This window comes from Danio aesculapii, chromosome 16 (assembly GCF_903798145.1).
Source record: "Danio aesculapii chromosome 16, fDanAes4.1, whole genome shotgun sequence".
NCBI lineage: Eukaryota > Metazoa > Chordata > Actinopteri > Cypriniformes > Danionidae > Danio > Danio aesculapii.
In genome coordinates, this window is record NC_079450.1 from 28,036,619 (window position 1) to 28,061,634 (window position 25,016).

General features: G+C 35.8%; 1 protein-coding gene across 1 annotated transcript in view; it reads left to right on the plus strand.

The window, feature by feature from the left end:
* The window catches only part of si:dkey-12j5.1 (uncharacterized), a 149,017-nt gene that overhangs the window by 19,719 nt on the left and 104,282 nt on the right, over positions 1–25,016 (plus strand). Inside the window, exon 8 of the mRNA XM_056476142.1 lies at positions 82–150. Coding sequence (XP_056332117.1) covers positions 82–150 — 69 coding nt within the window. The remainder of the gene's footprint in view (positions 1–81; positions 151–25,016) is intronic.

Here is a 25,016-nt window from a genome sequence, read left to right on the forward strand (position 1 = left end):
ATTATCACATCAAATCAAATCAAGTCAAGTACCCTTCAGTCATTTAAAATTCATTCAATATTCATTGTTTTTGTGCTTCAGAGCAAAATGCCACCTTACGAATCCAGAATAACAACAGCCAAACTGCTGATCGAGGCTGAGGAGTATGAGGTAAGACTGTATTCTAACACTTTATAAATGCTTCAATCTGTTTCCTTCATTTATAGAACACTCATGTTTTAGACCACAGCCAGGCTGAACTGAAGCATCTGCTGAAATATGAAACAGAACGTATCATATCTGTCAGTAGTCTTTTTGAGGTCTGAGCTTTGATGGTGATTCCTATATGTAAATGAAACTGATGAGGTGTTCTCGAGCTATTGGGTTAGAAACATATCTTATAGTAGTGCACTTGCGTTCTAGAGTCAGTCTTAATGTATTATCAGGTGTAAGCACAGTTTAGTCCAAGACAGTCCATTCTCGCTGTGCAAGCAACTTTAAAGACCTATGGAATACATCTTGTACAAGTACACTAATATTAGCTGTATGTCTAATAAACAGGCTTAAAGCTGTCAGTGCTGTGTTTAATGAGAGGGTTTAATGTGTGCTGCGCTGCCGCTGTGGAGTAAACCTTCACCCAGTGTGTTGTGATACTGTATAATTGTTAGCGGGGCAATTATTTACTATTTAAAGATGGCTCTGGCTGCTGGGAGGCTGGTGAGGTGAAGTCAGTTAGCTATACCACGTAAAGAAATGATAAAGATGCTATTATTATTAAAAAAGAGCACATTTTTGAGTGTATTTTCTGTTTCTGTCAAATGCTAAATGCAGCAACTTGCACATGACAAATAGAACCATTATACTGGATGTGTGTTGAAATGGTGTGAGTGCACTGAACTGTATCCGTTCATAAATACAACATGCAATCAGTGCATTGGGAGCACACATAGAGTATGTGGTTTGTTCGTGCTTCAGTATAACAGACTCGAGCATCATTACTGTATGTTTAGATATGTAGCTTTCATGTCATTTGGGAATGTTTTGCCTGCGTTTCACACTGTGAGATCTGTAAGGGCTCGTGCTTCTCAGAAACATTCACACAATATGACAGAGCTCATGTTTTAAAGCTAAACACACACTGGTATGAATAATTCACTGAAAAGCGGCCATGAATCACTCTTCTCTCTGCCACATCTCATATAATCAGCCTGGTTTTCTGTACATTTTTGTTTTGAACTGATTGTTTTGATGCATTCACGCTTACTTGATCCTTGGACTGAAAGCTTTCAGAGAGTTTTGCGGCTTAAAATGATATGCATGATATATTGGGTACCCTGTTACAGTAAGGTTGTGTTAGTTAACATTACTGCATTTCTTAACATAAATTGACAATGAACAAAACACATTTTAAGCATTACTCAACCTTTGTTCAGTAAACATATAGCAGGAAAAAATAATTATTGAACACATCATGTTTTTTTCCTGGGAATAATATTTCTATAGGAGCTGTTGACATGGAATTGAACCAGATTTTGTTAAAAACCCAAACAAACATAAAAATAAAACAAAACTAAAAATCTGAAAAATTTGTTGTGTAATAACATTGAATTAACACAAGGAGAAAGTACTGAACTACTGAAGAATATTTAAAACTTTATATAAAAGGCTTTTTTGGTGATGGCAGCTTAAAGATGCCTCTTATATGGAGAATGAAGTCACATTCATTGTTCAGGTCTGATTTCATAGACTTCAACTGAGTGTAAAAATCTTGATGGTTCTGTGGGTCTCGTCTATCAAATCTAATCTTTAATTTGTATTTTATATTGGATTCAAGTGAGGTTATTGGCTGGGTTATTCTACAGCTTAATTTTCTTTCTCTGAAAGAGTTTGAGAGTTTTCTTGGCTGTGTTTTCTGTGTTTTGGATTATTGTCTGGCTGAAATGTCTTTGGATTGAAGCAGCTAATAATTCTAATTTACAGTGAGGAAGGGCAGAGAGATTTCAGCTGCTGTCTGGGCTTTCACTGCAATTCTACACCACCCTTTCATCATGTGTTCAATTTTTTTTTTTTCCATTTTATTTTATTATGCATAATTTAGTTTGTAAACTAAGATTTGTTTTCTTTGCACATATGGATTTCGTTGGTCTTGTTGTTACCAACATCCGGGGAAAATTTCAACTCAACGGCTTTTTTTAGAAATAGTTTTAGGAGAAAAATGGTGACGTGTTCAATACTCCTTTTTCCTGCTGTATATTAACGTGTTAGTTAATGAATTAGTTGACGTGAACTAATGATGAACAATACTTTGTTCAGCTTTACATAATTTGTTAATAGTACCTTACTCATAAGAGATTCTAATGAATCTCTTTACATTAAGAGCTTATTTAGATAATATTGTACTTATTGTTAATATTGTGCTTATACTGTACACATACACTACTAATGTATTTAATTATTAGATAACATGACCTAACAATAAACAACAAATTTATTTAGCAATAAAATATTTTTTTTAATGTAAGCTTACAAATATAGTAATGTGTTAGTTAATGTATTAGTTACTCCGGTTCAAAACTACACAACTGTCTACTCACAAAATTCAAAATTATATTCAAAATTCTCTTATGAGAATCTGAATAATTAAGTTGCGCAAACTAGAAAAATAAGTTATGAGAACTAGAAAAATTAGATTTCACTAACTATAAAAAAAAATTACTTATGAGAACCTTTTTTTTTCCAGTCCTCATAACTGAACTTTTTCTAGTTAGCAAAGTTTCTTTTTTTAGTAACTGCAACTTAATTTTTCTAGTTATGACAACAAAATGTTCTACTTCTCAAGCCTTTTCTCGTTAGACGCAAGTATTTGGGTTCTCTTAAGTGAATTTGTAGTTAATTTTTGGGGGTGTTCCTGAAGATTGTGTAGTTTCAAATCTGTCACTGTTCATTATTTGGTAACAGTAACTAATACATTAACGCATTAATGCATTACCGTATTATATATGCTATATATCAGAAGTTGAGGCTAACTGTTAAGTCTTATGTATAGTGTGGAGTCCCACAGCTCTTTTAAACTTCTGAACAAGAGCGTGTTCATGGTTGTTAATGCTAAGACTATAGATTTGTTTCCCTTTAAACTCCTTACTCCTTTTCAATCAGTGCAAAGGTGTCCGCTGAATAATGCAGGAATGGTATTTTATTTGCACTTTACCATGACCTTTCCAGTGGAGTGTGAGTGTGCAGGAAGACCTTTTTTTGTGCAGAGAGTGTGAACGGCCTGACACCTGTCCAGCACTCGGAGAGAGGTATCGCAGAAAGTGAGAGAACAGAGAATTTAAATAACAGCGAAAAAAGGAAAGGGGAAGAATGACAGGGTCGAGAGACAGTATGAAATACGGCAGGACCAGGATGAGCTGCTGTAAAAGTCAGTTCCAGAGAGAGAATGATAAATTGACAGCAGCGAGCAGCACACTTTTTCTTTAGTTCTCTTTCACACTTGCTTATGTTTGTTCAGCTCATTCTGATGAGACAGTGAAGGCAGCCTGACTTTTAAAAAGCGTCTGCTCTCCCTTAGCCCAACACAAATAGAATCTCCTCTCAGCACGGGGGACGTATTAATATTAAAACCAGTCACCTGGCTGTCTGTCAGAATGATGCCAAAGGTTGTAGGGTCGTTTCTGTGACAGCGGGTGTTTAGACAGAAGCCGGGCCCCCCAGCAGCAGGGCTCTTTGATTGGACAGCTGGGAAAGGTGAGCACTTCTAAATGGAGAGTAAGAGAAAAAGTAGGATTGCTAATTTAGAGATATAGTGGCAGTCCAGGCCATAAAGTTTTCAGACATTCAGTGAAAGTGCTGGGTTCTGACTCTTATGATCACTTCTGTCAGATTATAAGATGCTTGTCTCCTGACTGAATAGGGGAGAGCGGGACACAAAGTAACACTTTTTGGTTTTGGCCAAATAATGAACAAAGTAACGGGGTTAGACAAACCATTTGTTTTTTTACCAACAACATACAAGCCTCTCTTACAAATGAACACTGGTTGTATGATCGCTGGACTTATGGTTTCTGTGCAGTATTGCCAAATATGCCAGGAGTATAAATGTTACTATTTACCTTACCTACGGGGCAAGTTGTAACAGACAGAGGGTTAGTTGTAACACATGCTTAAAAAGGCAGATTTTACACAATTAATTTAAATCCAGTTTATTTTAAATAGTAGCTATATTTCCCCAGTACTTAGCTCCGTTTACTTTTTATTCTACATAGCACATTGTGTTTATTTATTTATTGGTTAAACACATTTGGATTAATTTGGATTATTATCCATTATTATATAATGCATTTATTTGTAGCATAAGCAATACATTTTTTTTTGTCTAATAAAAAATATTTTCTTTTAAAAAACATTTTATTTAAAAAGTTTTTAACATTACACTGAAAATTCAACAATTATTTTGTTAGTTTAGTTGGTGTCCAACAGTGTGTGGCTTAATTGTAACACCCTGTTACAACTAACCCCGCTGTGTCGTGTTTTCCTCAAAACTGGCTGGCAGTCACTGTGTGGTTTTTTATTTTTATTTTTTTTTTCAAAATGGTTCCATCTTTTAGCCTAGAAGACGATGATCACAACAATATAAGGTTTCACTAACATACTTTCACAGATTTCTGTAAAATCAAAAATACTGACTATAATAAAAATACTTTTATGCTGAAAAAAATGGTTTCTCCTGTGTTTCTCATCCAAATTTTGCTGAAGTTTTTCAATAATTGGCAGGAAGCCATCTGCTGACACTGCGGTGAAAACTTCGGAAGCGTTCCATGGTTAACCTTGAACAAATACCTAAAATTCTGTGTTACATTTTACCCTGTGTTACTTTGTGCCCCACGCTCCCCTAAGGCTACATGCAGCGTGATGTCATCAAAACACACAGACATAACAAATTTGCATAATTCTTATTGTAAAAAAATCAATAACTGTAAAAATGCTATGTTAAATGTCAAAAGTTTCCTTAATGTAAACAGTGGTCCCCTGTTTATAGAGGCAGTTACTAAAAATAACCCGCAGTAGGTGAAATCCGTGAAAGTAGTCAGCTTTGTTTTTTACAATTATTATAGATGTTTTAAGGCTGTAAAACCCCTCGCTACACGCTTTTTTCAGACAGGCCTGAACATTTCACACTTTGCTCTTGTTTAAACACTTATGTTATTTTCCTCTTTTATATAACAAACCGAAGGTATTTTATTCTGTAATGGCGCCCTGCAGCCACCTAACTTCTACCTTCCTTTAGCATGTGCAGAAGTCCAAATTTTTGTGCGATGGTTAGCATCTTCCTCTGCCCTTTGGGTGCTACCGCTGTTGGTTTGGGTGCTACCGCTGAGGGTGCAGAACGTTTCATCAACGTTATGGGGATTGTTGGAGAGAACTTGCAAACATACAGTACAGCACTTCAGAATCACACTGCTACGATCAAAGATTTATGTAAATTTGGCAAGCTGAACGCATTCTGTACTGTACAGGAGACACGGCACGGAGAAGATTGATTGACAATGGTCTACAGCCAATCAGAACGCAGAACACTGTAAAAAAAAGGCAAATCAAATTGCACTAATAAAATCCATGAAACTGTGAGGCTGCGAAAGGTGGACCGTATTATAGCAAGGGACTACTGTACAGTGAATAACTAAATCGACTTTCAGAGAATTCCCTGCATGGCACTTTTTATGTTTTGTTGACATTATAAGATTCTGACGGTATGATAACCTTGGGAAAAAATAACATGGTATCACGGTATTGTAATTACTGCTCTAAAAAATATTCTCTAAAATATATAAGCTAACCTTTTTTCCCCTTTGAAAACAAGATATTTTATTTTTTGAAAGATTTATAATATTTTTTAAAAGTAAATATGTCAGGATAAATAATTTAAATAAATCATTGACTTCTGCCTTCATTCGTTTCAAAAACACAGATTTATTTGAAATAAAAAGAAATTGAAATATCTTACACATACCCTAGGAACGGTATTACATAAAATTTTGGCAGTTTTAAAACCTTGACTTTTCCAAACCTCTGTATTCCGTGAAAACGGTTATCATCCCATGCCTAGCTGACATCACTAGTTTTTTTTCCCCTATTAGTTATGTACATTAGAGTTTCACGCTACTTCTAAAGCACCTTTAATGTATTTTTTATTTTTTTTTTTTTACTTAGATATTGTGAAAAGTTGTTTGTGGTGAGCATTGGTTCATCATGTTGCTTTCTCATACCCACAAACCTTTAGTTGAATTTTTTTGTATCTTTTTAGTTGTTAGTGTTTGGATGTTAGTCGGGCGTAGCAACCAGGGGGATGAGGGGATACACCCCCCTCACTTTTATAGATATTTTGAAACAGGTGATAAATAATTTTATCAAAGTAAACATTTGGATCTCATTCAGCTGTCCCCAGTGCTCCTAAAATGTCTGCTACACCCTGATGTAAGTATGTCAAAATTTTGGTGTATTAACACAATAAATTATTTTATTTTGGATGTTTTTTTTTACTGTATTTTTAACTGTATTTTAAATTTTTTAATTCTGGCAACCACAGCTATTGTTTTTTTTTTTTTTACTAACAATTGTATGGATTTTTTTATTTAAATTTTTTACAAATTTATTATTATTATTATTTTTTTTACAGCTGCTACAATACCATTTTCAATGTTTTGTTTCACTATGTTGGCTCAGTGGTTAGCACTGTCATCTCACAGCATTAAGATCACTGGTCGAACTTCCGGCTGGGTCAGTTGCCATTTTTGTGTGGAGTTTGCACTTTTTCCGTCTTTGTTTGGGTTTCCTCCGGGTGCTCAGGTTTCGCCCACAGTCCAAAGACATGCACTAAATCTTAATTAAATAAATTGGCCGTAGTGTGTGTGAATGAGCATTATATGGGTGTTTCCCAGTACTGGGTTGTGGCTGGAAGGGCATGCGCTGTGTAAAACAAATGCCGGAATAGTTGGCGGTTCATTCTGCTGTGATGACCTCTGAAATAGAGACTATGCTGAAGGAAAATGAATGAATGAATGAATGTTTCACAATATTTATATGTGTATTTTTTATATACTACATTTATTAGGGTACATTTTTTTCTAATGTTTAAAAGTAGAATGTTTTCTAATGAATGTTTTCCTTGGAATAAATTAAAGATGGGTTGTTGTTACATGTATTTGCTTGCTTTATATATCTAGCATGTGCCCTTTTCCTGTAATGTACTGCATGAGCACATTCAATATTATATTATTGGCTGTGTATGTAACTGTCAGACAGTGGCAATTCAAAATGAGTTTTGAGGACTCTGGAGAATTTGTGTATGTGTGTGCGTGTGTGTGTGTGTGTGTGTGTGTGTGCGTGTGTGTGTGCGTGTGTGTGTGTGTGTGTGTGCATGTGTGTGTGCGTGTGTGTGTGTGCGTGTGTGTGTGTGCGTGTGTGTGTGTGTGCGTGTGTGTGTGTATAGTGGGAGTGCATGCTGCATGAGCTATATCTCAATATTAGCCAGGGCCTTTTCCTGCTCCACTCCAGCTGGGTCAAAGCCTGACACACTCTGTGACAGCACAAGATTGATGTCTTCCTTTGCTAGTGGGCTGAACAGAGGGAGGAGAGGACCAGAGTCACTGAAGGAAGGATGGAGAGAGAGTGGAAAGAGATATAGTTGTATGAAATGCCGCAGTTGGGAGGTGAAAAAAGTCTTGCCCTTTAAACAAAGTGACGAATGCAGCAGAGGACTTAATTATCTCTAAAGAGGGAAATGTTTAAAAGAAACTCAAACCCTGGGGACCCACACGCAAGGTTATTCACATACCCGGACCCCTGAGCTAATTAGCCTCTAATGACCACAAACCTGGATGTAACTTCAAAGAAAACTGTACTTTTTACTTGACCTGCAAGTGCGCAGTGACCTCAAAAAGTAACGGGCCTATTAAGTTATACTTACATTGAGTGAATGTCATTGCATTATATTACAAAATGTCAAATCTTTATTATTATTATTATTTTTACTTCAATTACTTAAAGTTAAACATTTGGAAAATGACTTAAAGGGTCATGAAACCCCCCTCTTTCAGTTCAAGTCTACCTCAGAATTAAAAAAAATAAATGCTTTATGATGAGCATGGAGCGCTGCGAGCAGAGCGATGAGTGGGCGTGGCCGGCAGAGCAGGGGAAAAAGAGGGGAGCGAACAACTGTTGTCAGTTGGCTCAAAAAATGATACACAAACCATGAGGAGACCCATGATTTTATAGTTTACAAAGTTAAAAGTCAAAGAAATGAACATTAGGTGATTTAATCCCCTGCTACATATGTTATTGGTAATTTTACACACATAACCACATTTGTTATATCATCATATAGATAATCATGTTTATATAAATGAAGAGGACTTCTCTTCTCCTCAATCTTCGAGTCTGAATGCAGACACAGTGGATAGCAGTGCAGCAGGTCTCTTGCCCTATCTATTTCAACCATTAACCCTGCCGGTAATCTGTATGATTTTAAACAGGTGAACACAGCAGCACGGATGGGTGATGCGCCTGAATGGTAACAAACTCAACTGATAAAAGATAAAGTCTGCCATTCTCCAATTCTTGTACAGCTCACCTGACAAAAATGCTTGAGGCAAACCAACAGCTTTGCTGTATCGGCCCTGACAGCATTGCAGGGAAAAACAAGCAACAAACCCTGTGATCATGGAAACAAACATATATGACCCTTCACGAATGGCTAAATACAGTCTCACAGCTTGGCAGATCTGCCTTGCCTTCGGAAAGCATGTGCTCTCTTGAATTTTTGAGAAGCAGGGTCTTCTCATTGGATAAGAGAACTCCGCTATGAAAAATAATGAGAAACTGACGCGTCATCACTTCACTAGCAGATGTGTGCTTCATCACTGATTTTGAGGCCGCCCCAAAATAATTTTAAACCCGGAAGATGAAATCTGCTGACAAAAGCTCCAAATTATCCAGTTTTCCCCACAATTAAAGCTGACAGGTGCTAACGTTGTCTTAACTGATGCTCAACACACACAAATATATTAAAATCTCAAAAACGTACTCAAGGGTTTCTTAAACCTTTAAGATAAGTTATCATGTCTTTTTTTTCTGCAGTTGAGGTTAATTTCATTCAGACAAGTCCAAATTGTGATTTTTTTTTTTTTTCTTGTAAAATATATTAATACAAATATTTACAAGGATATCTTATTCAAAAAATGTTTTGTCAGTTGTCTTATTTTCAAAAGTGTTTTCAGTGAACTGTCAGATCTAGTCAGCAAAACTTGTCTCAACTATTTACACATGATTTGTTCAAAATGGCTGATTCATTTAGAAATGAATCTTTTTGAATGAATCATTGAATTATTGATTGATTCATAGACTGATTGATTTATTGTATGTGTTCTTTTGAATCCTGAAGGCCATTGCTTTCAAAAATTCTTCTTTTATTTTCTGCTGAAGAAAGCGTGTCATATGGTTCATACAGGAGGATGAATATGAGACTTTTAGGTTCTTGTGACACAAAAACATGCTTCTGTATATATGTCCAAGCTGTTTGATTTATTTTTATTTTATTATTATTATTTTTTTTACATTAGCTCACGGTTTGGAAGCGATTAAGAGTTCTTAGTGCAGGACATGATGGAGTTCATGGATCATTTATTGTGGGGTTTGAACTTACAACCTTTTGGTTTGGTTCGGTTTGCTATGCCACGTTATTTCTTTGATGTGATTTGTACTTGTCAGAATTTCTTACTACAAGGGTTTTGTTGATGCCAGGACACCTTTATACAGGATTAACATTGTGGCAGCTATAGATGTGGCTTCTATAGTGATTTTCCTCTGAGTAAAGGAGCATATGACAGTCACTCAGAGACTAAGCTGCTTTAAGGCTTTAACACATTTCCACATCTTCACCTGGTACGAATAATGTTCTCTGTTTTTTTTTTCAGTCTCTTTCTCATTCTCCTCTTTTGTGTCGCAGCTCTACGAGAAAGTCATCAGTAATCCAGACCGGCTCTGATAAGAATGATAATTTGAGAAGATTCGCTCTTCCTTCAGTCAGTCTCAGGAGGCTCGAAAAGTGGTCTGGATAGTATTTTTAGAAGCGATGAAGTCACATGAAAGTTAAGGCTTTTATTTTTCTTTTTTTTCTTCTTAGATTTATTAAGTCTTTATGTTATGAGTCTTTTTTTATTTTGAAGGTTTATATTAGCCTGTTTAGTACCTGTTCCTCTAGTGACAACTGTTGTCTCTGTTGCTCCTTGCAAACTGCTGATGTGATTGCTGCCTTGATCTAATTAGGTTGCATAATGGAAGTTCGTTACAGACAGATTCTTTAATTTGCACCTCTTAAATGTCAACATAAGTGTGTCATGACAATAAAACTGCCAGTGCTGTCAGAAGTAAAGGTAGGAGGGCAGTCACTGGGGTGGTACCTTCTAAAAAAAAAAAAAGTACACTTTTGTACTTTTTAGGTTCTAATATGTATACTTTAAGCACTAATATATACATTTAAGTGACCAATACGGACAATTTTGGTAAAAAAAAAAAAGTACTTTTTTGAAAAGGTACTACATGATTGACAGCTCTTATGTAGCTTTATTTCTGAATGAATGGACAAGTCCCTGTCTTAGTCTTAATTAATGATTCATTTAATCATTTTTTTTTTAAACAGTTCAAAATGGCTGATTTAATTAGAAATGAAGAATGTAAATGTTTTTCTGAATAGCTTGTTGAACCCTTAACTAAAATTATTAATTCAAAAACCTATTAATTTATTAACAAAATGTCACTGTGTTGTTCAGCTTTTTTAATACTTTTTTTTGTAAAATGTTACTGAATATTAACTGGAGGGCTCATACAGGTGCTGGAAGTCCTTGAATATGCTTGGATATTTCTGTAGTGTTTTCTAAGTTTGGAAAGTGCTTTGATTTTGGAGAAGGAACTTGAAAATGGAATTGTGTTGCTTTTGTAATAATTTGTCTTTTGAGATAGATTATTTTAAATATAGATCAAATATTAATAAATGGAGTAAATGACAATAATTCAAGGTTGGCCTTGGGGCAAACATGCCATCAAAGATTTTCTTTAGACTATACTATAGAAGTCTATAGCACATAACATCTGTCATAATGTGATAAAATATGTAATTTGTCACACTTGTAAAGTGCTGGAAAAGTTTAAAAATGGATCTAGAAAGTGCTTGAGAAGTAGTGAACCTTGAAAAGGTATAAAAACCCTGTATTTTAAATGTTATGAAAAAAATCTATATCACATTTGCAATCATCCACACCCAGTAATATTCAGGAAAACAGCACACTTGTGTGAAACCAATGAACTACAAGTAACAATGATGAATAAAAAAATCAAGAGTTCAACTTTAGTTAACTAATATTAATTGCGCGCTAAAATATATATTTTATATATCTTAGTTGATGTGCTAACTAATTTGAACAAATGAGACTTTCTTTAAATCCATGTTTTGGTTTTCTTTTCAGTTATATATAGAATAGAATAGCCCTCATCAGATTTTTTAACTTTAATTCTCAAAGTGATTCCCTTTCTATGCATATCTTATTGCCTAAAACTACAATTAATGAATTCAAGACTCCAAGTATAAATCATTTCCACCTACCTGCTGTGTGAAGTGAACTGTAGAGAGAGATCAAGAGAGATTTGTAAAATATCTCTGTGTGACCCTGGAGTTTTTGTGTTTCTTTCCCTACACATCGAGTCGATGGTCAACCATTGGGCTTCATTGGTCTGTTGCTCCGGCTGCTTGGTCGGCTGAAGAGAGTGCTCTGACAAATTAGAACCAGAGTGTGATGTAGATAAGTGTACATTTCTCAAATATATGCAAACAATATGGATTATTAGATTCTTAGACAATTGAGTCCCTCGTGGTGAGTGACAATTAGTATAATAATGGTACTAAATGCTGATTTGTTTACACTTTGTCTGTGCACATCACAAGTTTGGTTTCCCTTTCCGAAATGCAAAAACAGACTACCGCCCCCCATGGAGCAGAATGCAGAATGTGGCTCTCGTTTCAGTTGTCTTTTATTCTATTAGTGTGTTCACACACAGCTTTTTGGTGCAGCCATGATTCAATGTGAGACGACAACACAGTTGGGATTTGTTTTTCATAGCTGTTTGGCAATGGCTTGTTGTGTCCAGGCTCATAAGTTCACTGCCAGTCTAATGCCACTCTGAGCTTTTCTTTAATTGAGATAATGCTTCTCTGTGGCTCTAGGCTGGAGTGATTGGCTGACGCTTTTAACGGTGGTTAGAGGAACTTTTAGCTAATGAAAAGAATGAAATGTTCATCAGGCCCTGCCACTGAATCACAGAGCACAAATCAAACTGTTATTTGATATGATTTTAAAGCCTTGGAAAGAGCTGAGAGGCTTGAGTGATACACCATTGGATGCGCACATACACAACACACACACACACACAAGCACTTTAAACTAAAGATGCCAGAGGCTGTTTGTTCATCGTATCTTATATCTATAATCACAACTTTTTTTTTTTCTGCTGGGAGCTTATAACTTTGGATTTGAGTTTAAAGAGCCCATCAGATGTTTGAAGAGAGCAAGGCCTGCGCAGTCATTGAGTTATTCTGACATTCCACTCATTTATATTCTTTTATTCTTAAATCATTCATGAATGTTCAATATTTAATAATATATAATGTAAGGTCCTTGGATTATAGACATGTGCATTAGATATAACACAGTATCATTCATAGTTCTTAATATGTATAATTTACATCTCTTAAATTTCGGTTTAATGTTAAATTCCAGTTCGTTGAATCTTGCAAACTTAATAATGAAAGAATCCTATTTTTTATAGATGCAAAGCTTTCTTCTGCTCCATATACTTGCTGTGCTTAGATGTGCCTTCTTATACTATGCCCCAACACAGTGTTTCTCAACCACGTTCCTGGAGGACCACCAACACTGCATGTTATGTCAGTCACACCCATTACAGCTCTTTCAGTCTCTGCTAATGAGCTGATAATCTGAATCAGGTGTGTTTGATTAAAGAGGCATGGATTATGTGCAGAGCTGGTGGTCCTCCAGGAACATGGTTGAGAAACACTGCCCTAATAGTATGTACTGCATTTGTACAGCACAAGGTGAAGAGTATACCAAAATTTGAGACCTCTTCTGCTTTAAAATATTGTTTTACAGTCTGTTGTGACTTATTTATTTTAATAATAATGTCCTTCATGTTTTATTTAAAGGAGGTATATGTTGAGTTAATAAATATTAAATAAGCAATTCCAGTGTTATGGATGTGACTTTTGCACTAAAATCTCAAAACATAAATTCACATAGAAAGCATATGTTAACATTATATTGAAACTTCTGTTTATGTTTTCCAAAACAATTAACCACATAGTTATGAGATCAGAAAAATATCAATCTGGAAACATTTTTTACATTTTAAATGAGGAAAATAAACATTCGTTATTTATGTGACCAAAAAGTGTGCGAGTTTACAGTACACAACATACTTTGTAGTAATACTGTTAATTAAACTGCACAACCCAAAGGAAATGAAGCTAATCAAAAGAACAAGAGTTGGCTCACTATAGAACAAAAATGATTCATTTTATTTTATTTTTTGCATTTATGAGGAAAAAGGTTGGTTATGGATGTGACAGATGTGAAATTGTCACTTGCGTGACTTTGGTAAATCAAATATAATTTTTTGAAAACATTGACTGAGACATTTTTGAGTATTTTTACAGTACTGTAAAATACATGCCTACACACACACAAAAAAAACTTAGAAAGGACTTCGCTATTTTGGTGTGAACTTTATTTCTTATGAAAAGGTTGACATTTGCATGGAATTGTTCAAATATTATAATGAATAAAGAATAAATCTGTGAATAAATAATCTAATCTAATCTATGTTTCTTGTAAGATATTCAGTTTATACTGCAAGTGTAGTAGTATAAATTGGTGTGAAATTTTTATTTTAGTTTTAATTATTCAATTTGCTTATTTTAGTACACATTTTTATTAGCTTGTTTCTTTAAAAGTAATATGTGTTCATGTATCTTAATTAGATGAGATCTTAAGTCTTCATTAGGTCTATTTAAATAAATCTTTTTTTAATTGAATGAAATTATATATTATATTGTATATTTCAAATGTATCACTTTTAAAAATTTTTTATCCTTTTTTTCGTCAAAGCTTTCTGTGGACAGGCGGACAGCATTGTATTGCAGCCCCTTGGGGACCCAGAACCCCAGTTTGAAACATTGTTTAGATATATATATATTTTTTTTATTTGGGAATATTATTTTACTAGAAATATTACACAGCAGTAAATAGTCAAACTTCTTGCTTTGTTTTTATGACAATACTTAAAATCTAAAATAAGAAAATACAAGTTTACAGCATCAGGCAGAATTAAAAGCAGTTTTTTAACAGCTTAAATCAATGAAAAGGAATGAGACTGGAAGCCAATAAAGTTCCAATGGCTGCGCTTGCTCATACATGAAAGAATAAGGTCAATAAAACAATCTGGAAAGATGGGGAAGGTCTTATTTTTGAGTTTTGTTATAAGCTCTTCACACGTTGGCACATTTTCACACACACAAAAAATCTGATTAATGGATGAATAGTTTGAACAGTCTCTTTTATCCACCAAGTTTATCAATTTTAATCATTTCCTAATTGAATTCATATGTACTTCAAATTTTCACTTGAAATATCATTGAGTGCTCATATAATGCATATTCTCATCCAATAAATTGTCATTTATTAACAAATTATACTACAGGGCTTGATTCTGAATGGACTGGAGGGTGTGCGGTTATCTTCCAGTAAATGAATAGTTAAAATCGTTGCAGGCAGATCTTGACAACATTACGGTTCACCAAATGATTTCAGCAGAATGAACTTATTTTTTTATTCTTCTTATGAAGCAAATGACAAGATGATGAATAAATGAGTTTCATTCCTGTTCATTTTCAAGTTTCATTTTCAGCTTCAACTGTTCTTTTTAGAAAGGTGTTGCAGTTGCAGTTATAATATATATTTTACATGTATGTCATTTCAGAAATTCAGTTCCTCAAACACCATCCCTCATTTACACTTTAGGATCCTATATCATTAAAATATGGAGGTTAATTAAATTCACGTGCTATAAAAATGAAGGCTTCAGCTGTCTTGATGATTTAAAATAGTTTTGCTAGTTGGATGCATAAACCAGAGTCCCATCCACTGACAAACACACTCGCAGCGATTGCGTTAAACAGCTGATAAATAATGCAACGATCAGGCTTAATTAGAAGCTGCTGATGAGTCATAAATTCTGATTTGAATATTCTGTCCCAGTGAAGCCTTGTTACTAAAACGAGCCGACCCTAATCATTAATTATTCGTTGTCTGTCCTGTCTCTAGTGATTGCTGGGGAAGAAAGCCTGTTTGCTTTTTAACACAACAGTAGAGCACTGGCAGGGATAAAGCGATCAAAGAGATGAAACAGACACGTTGTTTGTTTGCATGCGTGTGTGTGTGTGTGTGTGTGTGTGTGTGTGTGTGTTGGATTGCAAATGTACAGACTGCTGCATTGTGGGACGTTTTAGTGTTATTAGCCTGTACATTTGCAGGCCCATGTGCAATGTGGGACATTTTAGGCTAATAATGCTATTCATGATTAATGTGTTCCTCTGTGTTAGTGCGTGCATGCGCACACACACACACACACACACACACACACACACACACACACATACACACGAGCGCACACACGATGTGTAACAGCCTCATAAGTCATATTTGGAGATCAGAAGAATGTGTCCTGTCATAAGGTCGTATGAACGAGGTTAACGGTGTGTGTGGTAACCTTTTCACACACTCTCAGTAGACGCGAGATGGGCCATTAGCTCTATTCCAGGACATTTTCTCATACACAAAACGTTCTCGCCAGGCTGGGAACACGAGCCTGATTTAAATCTTTCCCTGAGCTGTTTTACGGGATGTCAGTCCAGCCTTATTTTACCGCATGTGCACTGCATTGGGTCAGGTGTGTTTAGAAAGGCCAAGGCCTCTATTTTTACAGCTCAAGAGCAGGAACAATATGAGACCCAGCGTTGTTTGAGTTGCTCGCAAAACTTGGGACAAGATTTGATAGGTGAATGCTGGTGTAGGTGTTAGGATGTGGAATGCGGGTGTGGGGGAATTGTGGGTGCTTAAAATGATCTGTGTGATTCCTGCAAAATGGACATATAAAAATAAATAAACATGGAAATTGAATTAGTATTTATTAACTCTCAGAAGCAAAAAAAGATGTGTAAATAAGGTCTTTTCACTCAGGAAGCAGCAAGTGATGGAATCGCTGCATGTTAGTGCATGTCTCATACATGGTAGAAGTGTTTTGTCTGGTCAGTGCAGTGTGGTGTTGCAGGTCAGACATTGCCATATGGTTTGAGTCAACAAGGTCACATTTGTATTTGCTCAAATCTATCACAAATGTTGTGTGTTTCTGCACAACGTCAGTATTTGCAGGAAGATCTGTCCCACGCAAGTCTTGTCAGAACCTGCTTTGCCTTGCTGACGGTCTACCTGCTTATGTCATGTACCTGCATGGATTTTGTTTTCTCGTTTTCTTAAAAAGTTTCAATCTGAGTCTCTCTGGGCTTGGTGAGCCCTGCACATTTTGTGTGTATTAAAATTAGTGTCAGTTTATTCAATATAGACAGTTGCCAGTTTGGTGGTCTGCCAATCCAGTTTTTATTCAATAAAGATATTACATTTAATACACAATAAAGACCACAGTTATTAAAGACAGTTCAACACAATCTCACGGCAATTCGTAACTTTTTGATTTAGTGGCTAATTCCTATGAATTTGTATGATCTAATTTGTACAATTTAGTACGATTTGCTCATCCCCCAATGATGGTTGTGTTTAGGGGTGGGTTTAGGTGCCATGCCTCCTTTTTAAAATCGTACAATTTCATACGACTGAACTCGAATTCGTACGAATTAGCTACTAAACTGACAAAACGTAAAATACTAAGTTTTCTCGTGAGATCAGGCTGGACAGTTTCCACAGTTATTCAATAAAAACAGATATGCCACAGCCATATCACCCTTCAGCCCAAGACCGCTTACTCACTGAAGCTAGCAGGGCTGAACCTGGTCAGTACCTGGATGGAAGACATCATGGGAAATCTAGGTTGCAGTTGGAAGGGGTGTTAGTGAGGCCAAGAGGTGGCGCTCAGTCTGCGGCCTGTGTGAGTCCTAATGCCTTAGTAAAGTGAAGGGGTCCTTCAAGTCTTTCGGATGAGATGTTAAACCGGGATCCTGACTCTCTGTAATAATTAAAAGCACCATGGCACTTCTCGTAAAGAGAAGTAACTCCGGTGTTCTGGCCAAATTCCCTCTATTGGCCCTTGACCATCATTGTCTCCCATTCATCCCCATCCTGGCTCTATAACTGTCTCTCTATTCCACCTATAGCCGGTGTGTGGTGAGCACACAGGTGTCATTATCCTGTGGCTGCCGTTGCATCATTCAAGTGGATGCTTCACACTGGTGGTAGTGTGGAGAGACCCCCCCCCCCCCACTTCATGATTGTGAAGCGCTTTGGGTATATGGCCATACACAATTAATGCGCTATATAAATACACATTGCATTACATTACATTACATTACATTTCAATTACCAGTTTGGTGAGTGCATGGGTCTACCAACCCATAACAAATAGCAGGTTCATTTAAAAATGACGGTGGGCTGCTTGGTTGAGAACCACTGGGATTGACAATAGAATTTAATACTTCGAAACGGTTTAGTTTACTTTTATGTATTTATTTTTAAATGAACACAAAAACTGTTAAATATTTTATGTGTCTAAACAAAATGTTTGAAACTATTGATCCCATATTTCGTATAGACCATACTATTATTGACATACATTTTTTACTCATTTCTTAAACATGAAAATGTTGCACAAATCTAACCTTTTTTTGTTGAGTTATGCAATATATCTGAGTAACAAAAATTATATACACTCACCGGCCACTTAATTAGGTACACCTTACTAGTACCGGGTTGGACCCCCTTTTGCCTTCAGAACTGCTTTAATCCATCGTGGCATAGATTCAACAGGGTACCAGAAATATGTCTCAGAGATTTTGATCCATATTGACATGAAAGCATCACGCAGTTGCTGCAGATTTGTCGGCTGCACATCCATTATGTGAATCTCCTGTTTCACCACATCCCAAAGGAGCTCTATTGGATTGAGTACTGGTGACTGTGGAGGCCATTTGAGTGCAGTGAACTCATTGTCATGTTCAAGAAACCAGCCTGAGATGATTCGCACTTTATGACATGGCGAGTTATCCTGCTGGAAGTAGTCATCAGAAGATGCAATATATCTGAGTAACAAAAATTATATACACTCACCGGCCACTTAATTAGGTACACCTTACTAGTACCGGGTTGGACCCCCTTTTGCCTTCAGAACTGCTTTAATCCATCGTGGCATAGATTCAACAGGGTACCAGAAATATGTCTCAGAGATTTTGATCCATATTGACATGAAAGCATCACGCAGTTGCTGCAGATTTGTCGGCTGCACATCCATTATGTGAATCTCCTGTTTCACCACATCCCAAAGGAGCTCTATTGGATTGAGTACTGGTGACTGTGGAGGCCATTTGAGTGCAGTGAACTCATTGTCATGTTCAAGAAACCAGCCTGAGATGATTCGCACTTTATGACATGGCGAGTTATCCTGCTGGAAGTAGTCATCAGAAGATGGGTACACTCTTGTCATAAAGGGATGGACATGGTCACCAACAATACTCAAGAAGGTTGTGGCATTGACATGGTTGTTCATGAAAATCCCAGTAGATCAGCAGTTTCTTAAATACTCAGACCAACCTGTCCAACAACCATGCCATGTTCAAAGTCACTTAAATCACATTTTTTCCCCATTCTGATGCTCGGTTTGAACTGCAGCAGATAGCCGTTACCATGTCTACATGCCTAAATAATTGCTGTCAAATGATGATTAGAAATTTGTGTTAACAAGCACTTGTACCTAATACAGTGGCCAGTGAGTGTATACTCTATGCAATTACTCTGCTTTTATGAGTTGTCTTGATAAATGTAACCTTTTTCAGTTAAATCAAAGTAGAATTGTTCTCCAAAATATATTTGTATAACAAAAAATAACATTGTACAGAATTTAAGGCAAGTACATTAAAAGTAATTAAATTACCTAAAAATGAAAATTAACCCCTGACTTTAGCTTTTCAGCAAAAATAGGCAATTTACAGTAGCTAGTTATTTTGTAACGCCAAATACTGATGAGTCCCACAATATCATGTGGAGGACTGGGAGATATTTATCATCCATGTTAATATTCTAATTGTAGATTTAATGATATGTTGTTGTGTTATTTTAGACACTCAATTTGCACAAATTAAACAAAAAAGCACATTTTAAGAGTACTGAAGCATCTGCTTATGCAGTTAGAGCAGGCATCCTCAAACAGCAGACGAGTTCTTACTCAAACCAGACTGCGAGACATTACTGACAATGGTTACACTACTTTATCATTTCTAGTATTGTACAGTTTAATGCGAGCAGGGTGTCAAAACAACACAGCGGTACACACCACAAGTGCCCAGGGTCATTTATGGTAATGTTTTCTTCAACACTATATTGTCAAATATTTGTATCCAGAGGCAAATGTGCTCCGTTCAAACCCTTATTCATTGGAGCATCCTCTCTGTACACATTGCTTCTCTCCCCTGCTAAAGATGGAAAGCCCTACAGATGATGCAGTTATTTTGGGTGAGTAGAAAAACAGATCAATACTTTCACTAAAACACAGCAGAACATTGAAAGTAATCCATGATTGTGATAAGATGTTTTTGCATCTGCATTTAGCATTACTATTCAGTGTGGTAAAAGCATTTCATAAAAAAAAAAACCTTCGGCCTAGTCCCTTATTTATCAGCAGTTGCCACAGCGGAATGAACCGCCAACTATTCTGTCATATGTTTTCTCACGTTTACACACATACGCTTATACACCACGGCCAATTTTTGTCTATCCAAATCCCCTATAGCGCATGACTTTTGACTGAAACCGGAGCACCCAGAGGAAACTCACATGAACATGGGGAGAGCATGTTAACTCCGCACAGAAATGCCAACTGGCCCAGCCATGACTCGAACCAGCGACCTTCTTGCTGTGAGGCAACAGTGCTAACCACCGTGCCACCCAGAAAATTATTACTCTGTGATAAAACAAAATAAGCATTCAAGTCTATCATAATGAGGGTATTTGATTTATAATGTATGTCATTTATTTATTTTTTGGTGGATATAGGCCTATTTAATTTAAGCAAAATATAAAAATGGTTTACACTTCAAGTTGAAAAAACCTGTAGAGTATTTATTTTTTTAATTAGATGACTTTCTGCCATATATACAGTTGTCCATAAATATTTGGACATCGACACAATTCTAATATTTTGGGCTCTATACACCAACACAATGGTTTTGAAATTAAACGAACAAGATGTGCTTTATTTGTTTTGACTGTCAGCCTTAATTTGAGGGTGTTTACAACCAAATCAGGTAAACGCTGTAGGAATTACAACAGAGTGCATATGTGCCTCTCACTTGTTAAGGGTCCAAAAGTAATTGGAAAATTAGCTTCTAAGCTGTTCCATGGCCAATGGCTCATTGTACTTTTGGACCCTTAACAATTGAGAGGCACAAACTCTTGTAATTCCTACAGGGTTCATCTGATTTGGATGCAAATGCCCAGCTGACAGCCTGCAGTTAAAGCACATCTTGTTCATTTCATTTCAAAACCATTGTGTTGGTGTATAGTGCCCAAAATGTTAGAATTGTGTCGATGTCCAAATATTTATGGACCTAACTGTAGATGTCAAAATGCTAATTGTCTAATAAATCAATTATATACAGTGGTTTAACAACCAGATGTCAAATTTTTGTGAGTTTTTTTAACAAGTCATTTAAATAAAAAAATCAATGAGCTATTTTTTTTTTGTTTTGTTTTAGGTTTGTGCAGGACTGTATGTATGGGTTAAAAGATATGAAAGATTGCATTTAAACACTTTAAAATGTTGTACACAAAACAGTGTACAAGAAGAAAATGTCTACTAGGACTGATTTTCTTTGCATTTTTTTTAAATATTTGCATAGTGTCATATTAAATAATAATATATAAACAAAAATAATAAATAATCAATAATTACGTAAGATAAAAACTACAAGATGATACAAATATTAAATATTAGACAATTAATAACACACACACACACATCAATAACATTGGCCAGACTTTTTGCTCTAGTTAGTCTAGTTAGGCGAGACATGGTCTCAGGTGCTGTTCTTTTATTGCTGAATGGGCTTTCCCATTGTTTTCCCAGTATGTCTGAGTGGGGAAGTGCTTTATGCTCAGTGTGTCTCTTTGTATTCACAAAATATGTCTGAGAGGAAGGACATAAGAGGCTCTGTCTGTCTTGGTTTGTGTACTAATAAACAGCGCTGGCTCTAATGAATCAGTAATGTTCTGTTTACCCAGCTTAATGAACCACTGCTGATGAGGGGCTGTGTTGTGTGTGTGTGTGTTTGTGTGCTGCTCATTGTATGCATATAAAAGCTCTGAAACTACAGGGCATGATGAAAGAATGTGTTTATTGTTGTTTTTTTAACTCGTAATGTGAAAGTGTGAGGCTGGAAGAAAGCATTATTATTATTATTATTATTTTTAGAGTTTATGGTTGACCTAATCTGTTAAGTTAATGACTTGCATGTGTCTGTGCCATTGGCTCTGTGTGTGTTTGTGTGAAACTCCCTATCGATTGTTGTTAGCCGCTTGTGTATTCCTTTGGCTCTGGTTCGCTCTAATCTTTCTGTCAATGATGCCCTTGTCAACCAATAACAGACTGACTGTCTTGGAAACCCATTTGTTCTCACATAGACCTGTCAGTCATTCCAACAGTTCTAATGAGTTGTTTTGCCTTTGATGTGAATGCAGAGAAGATCAGCTCCAGAAATACAGCACAGTTTTGGGTTTCCTCCAGCTTACAGCATATAGAGAAACTGCAATTCCCTTTTGACTCTAAACTTATCAACATCCCCTTTTAGCTGGGGAATTTATCACTAAATTGTATATACAGTGGTCCCTCGCTATAACTCAGTTCACCTTTCATGGCCTCGCAGTTTCACAGATTTTTTTTATGCAATTTGACATGATTTTTTTTTTCTATAGTTCTGCGTATTGATTAGCACATTGTGTTCTGCATTCTGATTGGCTGTAGACCATTGTCAATCAATCTCCTTCGTGCCGTGTCTCCTGTACAGTACAGAATGCATTCAGCTTTCAAAATTGACACTGTTTGCATTTTTTTTTCCCCACAATGTCGACGAAATGTTCTGCACTGTCAAAGGCACCTACAGTAACACCCAAAAGGCGGAGGAAGATGCTAACCATCGCACAGAAAGTTGAACTTCTAGACAAGCTAAAGGAAGGTAGAAGTCATGCGGCTCTAGGGCGCCATTATAGTATAAATAAAAGAAGATCAAACAGTTTTGATCTTTGGTTTCATTCTATAATACTGGACTTTGAGAGTGTTTAAACAAGAGAGCAAAGTGTGAAAATGTTAATGCCTGTCAAAAAAAGAGTGTAAAGTGTATAGTGAGGAGTTTTACAGCCCTAAAACATCTATAATAATTGTAAATTAAAGCTGACTACTTCGGATTTTGCCTATTGCGCGTTATTTTAATGTAACTCCCGCGAATAATGAAGGACCACTGTATGTCAAAAGGTAGGTGGCAAATAGGCTAATATTATCCACTGCTTGTGCTTTTCAGGATGATTTGTATGCAAAACAATTTGAGTGAGTATTTGGGATTTTGTAGTATATTCAAATATTGGCTAATACACTTTCAATCCTCCAGAGGTGCTGCTGCTTACAAATGTGAAAGAAGTGATATGTTATGCAGTGCTTCCCACAGGTTTGAACTATACTTGCGGTGGTAGACTGATTGAAACACACCATTCACTCACATCACATAACTAGTAAACTATGTGCGACAAACGAAACATAATTTAATTTTCAACAATAATTGTATTTATTATGACACTGTTAAACACTGTTTCTTTTTAGTGGGTCAAAGTACAAAAAAGACTGATGAAATAAAAAAGAAATCTCCCATTTCTCTTACTTTTTTGCTATTAAGGAGCCACGTGCACCCACTGACAGGTCTAATCTGCTTCTCTCTTTCAAGTTCAAAGCAAACTTAGATCTGTGTTTGAAATAGATATATAAAATAGCCTAATGGCATCATCAAATTAATAAAATAATCATCAAATGAGAAATAAATGATAGAAAAAAATAAATAAAAACAGACAATATTTATAAAAATTATAATAATTACAAGATTGAAACATCTAGAATATTTTAAAAAAATGCGTTGATTAACTAAAGGTGTACATATAGGCTATTTTGGACCAGTCATTTCATCCTCTGAGTATAGTAAAGTTTTTCTGAGTCGTTTAGATTCAAGAATGAATCATTGAATGTTTCTGTCGCTCTCTTTGCGTGCACAGTCAGCTCCAAAGCCAAGCGAAAGTAGGCTTAAGTAAAAAGGTAATGCAAAAATGTATACGATTAATCACAGCTTTAGAAAGCAAAAGCAGAATTCCAGACATTTTAGGAGATTTAGAATCACCCGGCAAAATTGGGCCATTTCTTGTTTTATCTCATTAAAGATATAAAGAGTTTAGCTCTAATGCACCAAAATGAAATGCAAATAATATGCATTAGGTGTATTTGTCATAATTGTGCAGCAAGTGTGTTTTTGTCAAAACAATGTGACCTCATAATCAGTCTTTTATTTCTTAATCTTATACTAATAACAGTGTGAATTTACAAAATTCACATTAAAACAAGAAATAACCTTTTTTTTTCCTGATTAAAAAGGGTTTGTTTATTTATTTAAGTCAGGGCTCACTAGGAGGCCTTAGCAAGCTTATCAAGATTTTCTGAATGCTAAATTTAATGTATAATAAGCAAAACAACTTAAAATCTGAATATGTCTCACTTTAATTCATCCCGTCTCTGGTATTTTTAATTCCTAATCAGTGTTCTCATCTAATACAACTTTGTAGTTATGCTGAGCTTTAAACAAATGTTATTGGGTCGAAATTAGGGTTTTTCTTAAATACCTTGTTGTTAAAGGTGCTGTATGTAAGTTTTTGACTCTAAGAGTCAAAGAAAGTGAAGCACATATAAGAAACACACTAAGTGAACGTCACTTATTCTGTTTTACCTGCCGGAACTGTTGTCTTAGTTTTGGTCATTTAACTCGCCCAATGCCAGTTCAGCTAATTTTATTTCAGGATCCCGGGTTGTCCTGTTGGAAAACCAGGCATTTCATTTATTCAGTCAGCAAGCATGCATCTGTGACCGAAATGCGACCTCTGGTGGACAGTAGCAGACTCCAAAATGAGATGCGGATTAAGAGTTCCTCATATGGTGGTTATTAATTAGCAAATAATATGATGGGATTTTCAGTGATAAGCAATTTGGCTGTTTGCACTGGAAGAAAGAGGATAGAAATTTTATTACAGCCATTCAAAAGCACAGAATGGTGCACTTCACTTCGACCAAATGGTAAGGTTTATAATCGAATTATGTCACAGTTACAAAATTAAATTTCAGATGTTTTTGCAAGATCTGATGTGAATTATCTGCATGTGTTTTGAACCAGGCATGCAATATCTAGTTCAACCACTGGGTGTCAAACTTACATACTGTATTTTTAAATTTGCAAAATTTTTATATGAAATTGTATCTAGAAGGATGTATACATATCAGTGTCGTAAGTATAATTGCTTTCATTACTGACATTACAGACAATACTTTTTGTCCTTTTGTCTTTGGACACTTTGTTGTTGTTTAACTCCTCTGATGTCTGTGTGCCACGTTGG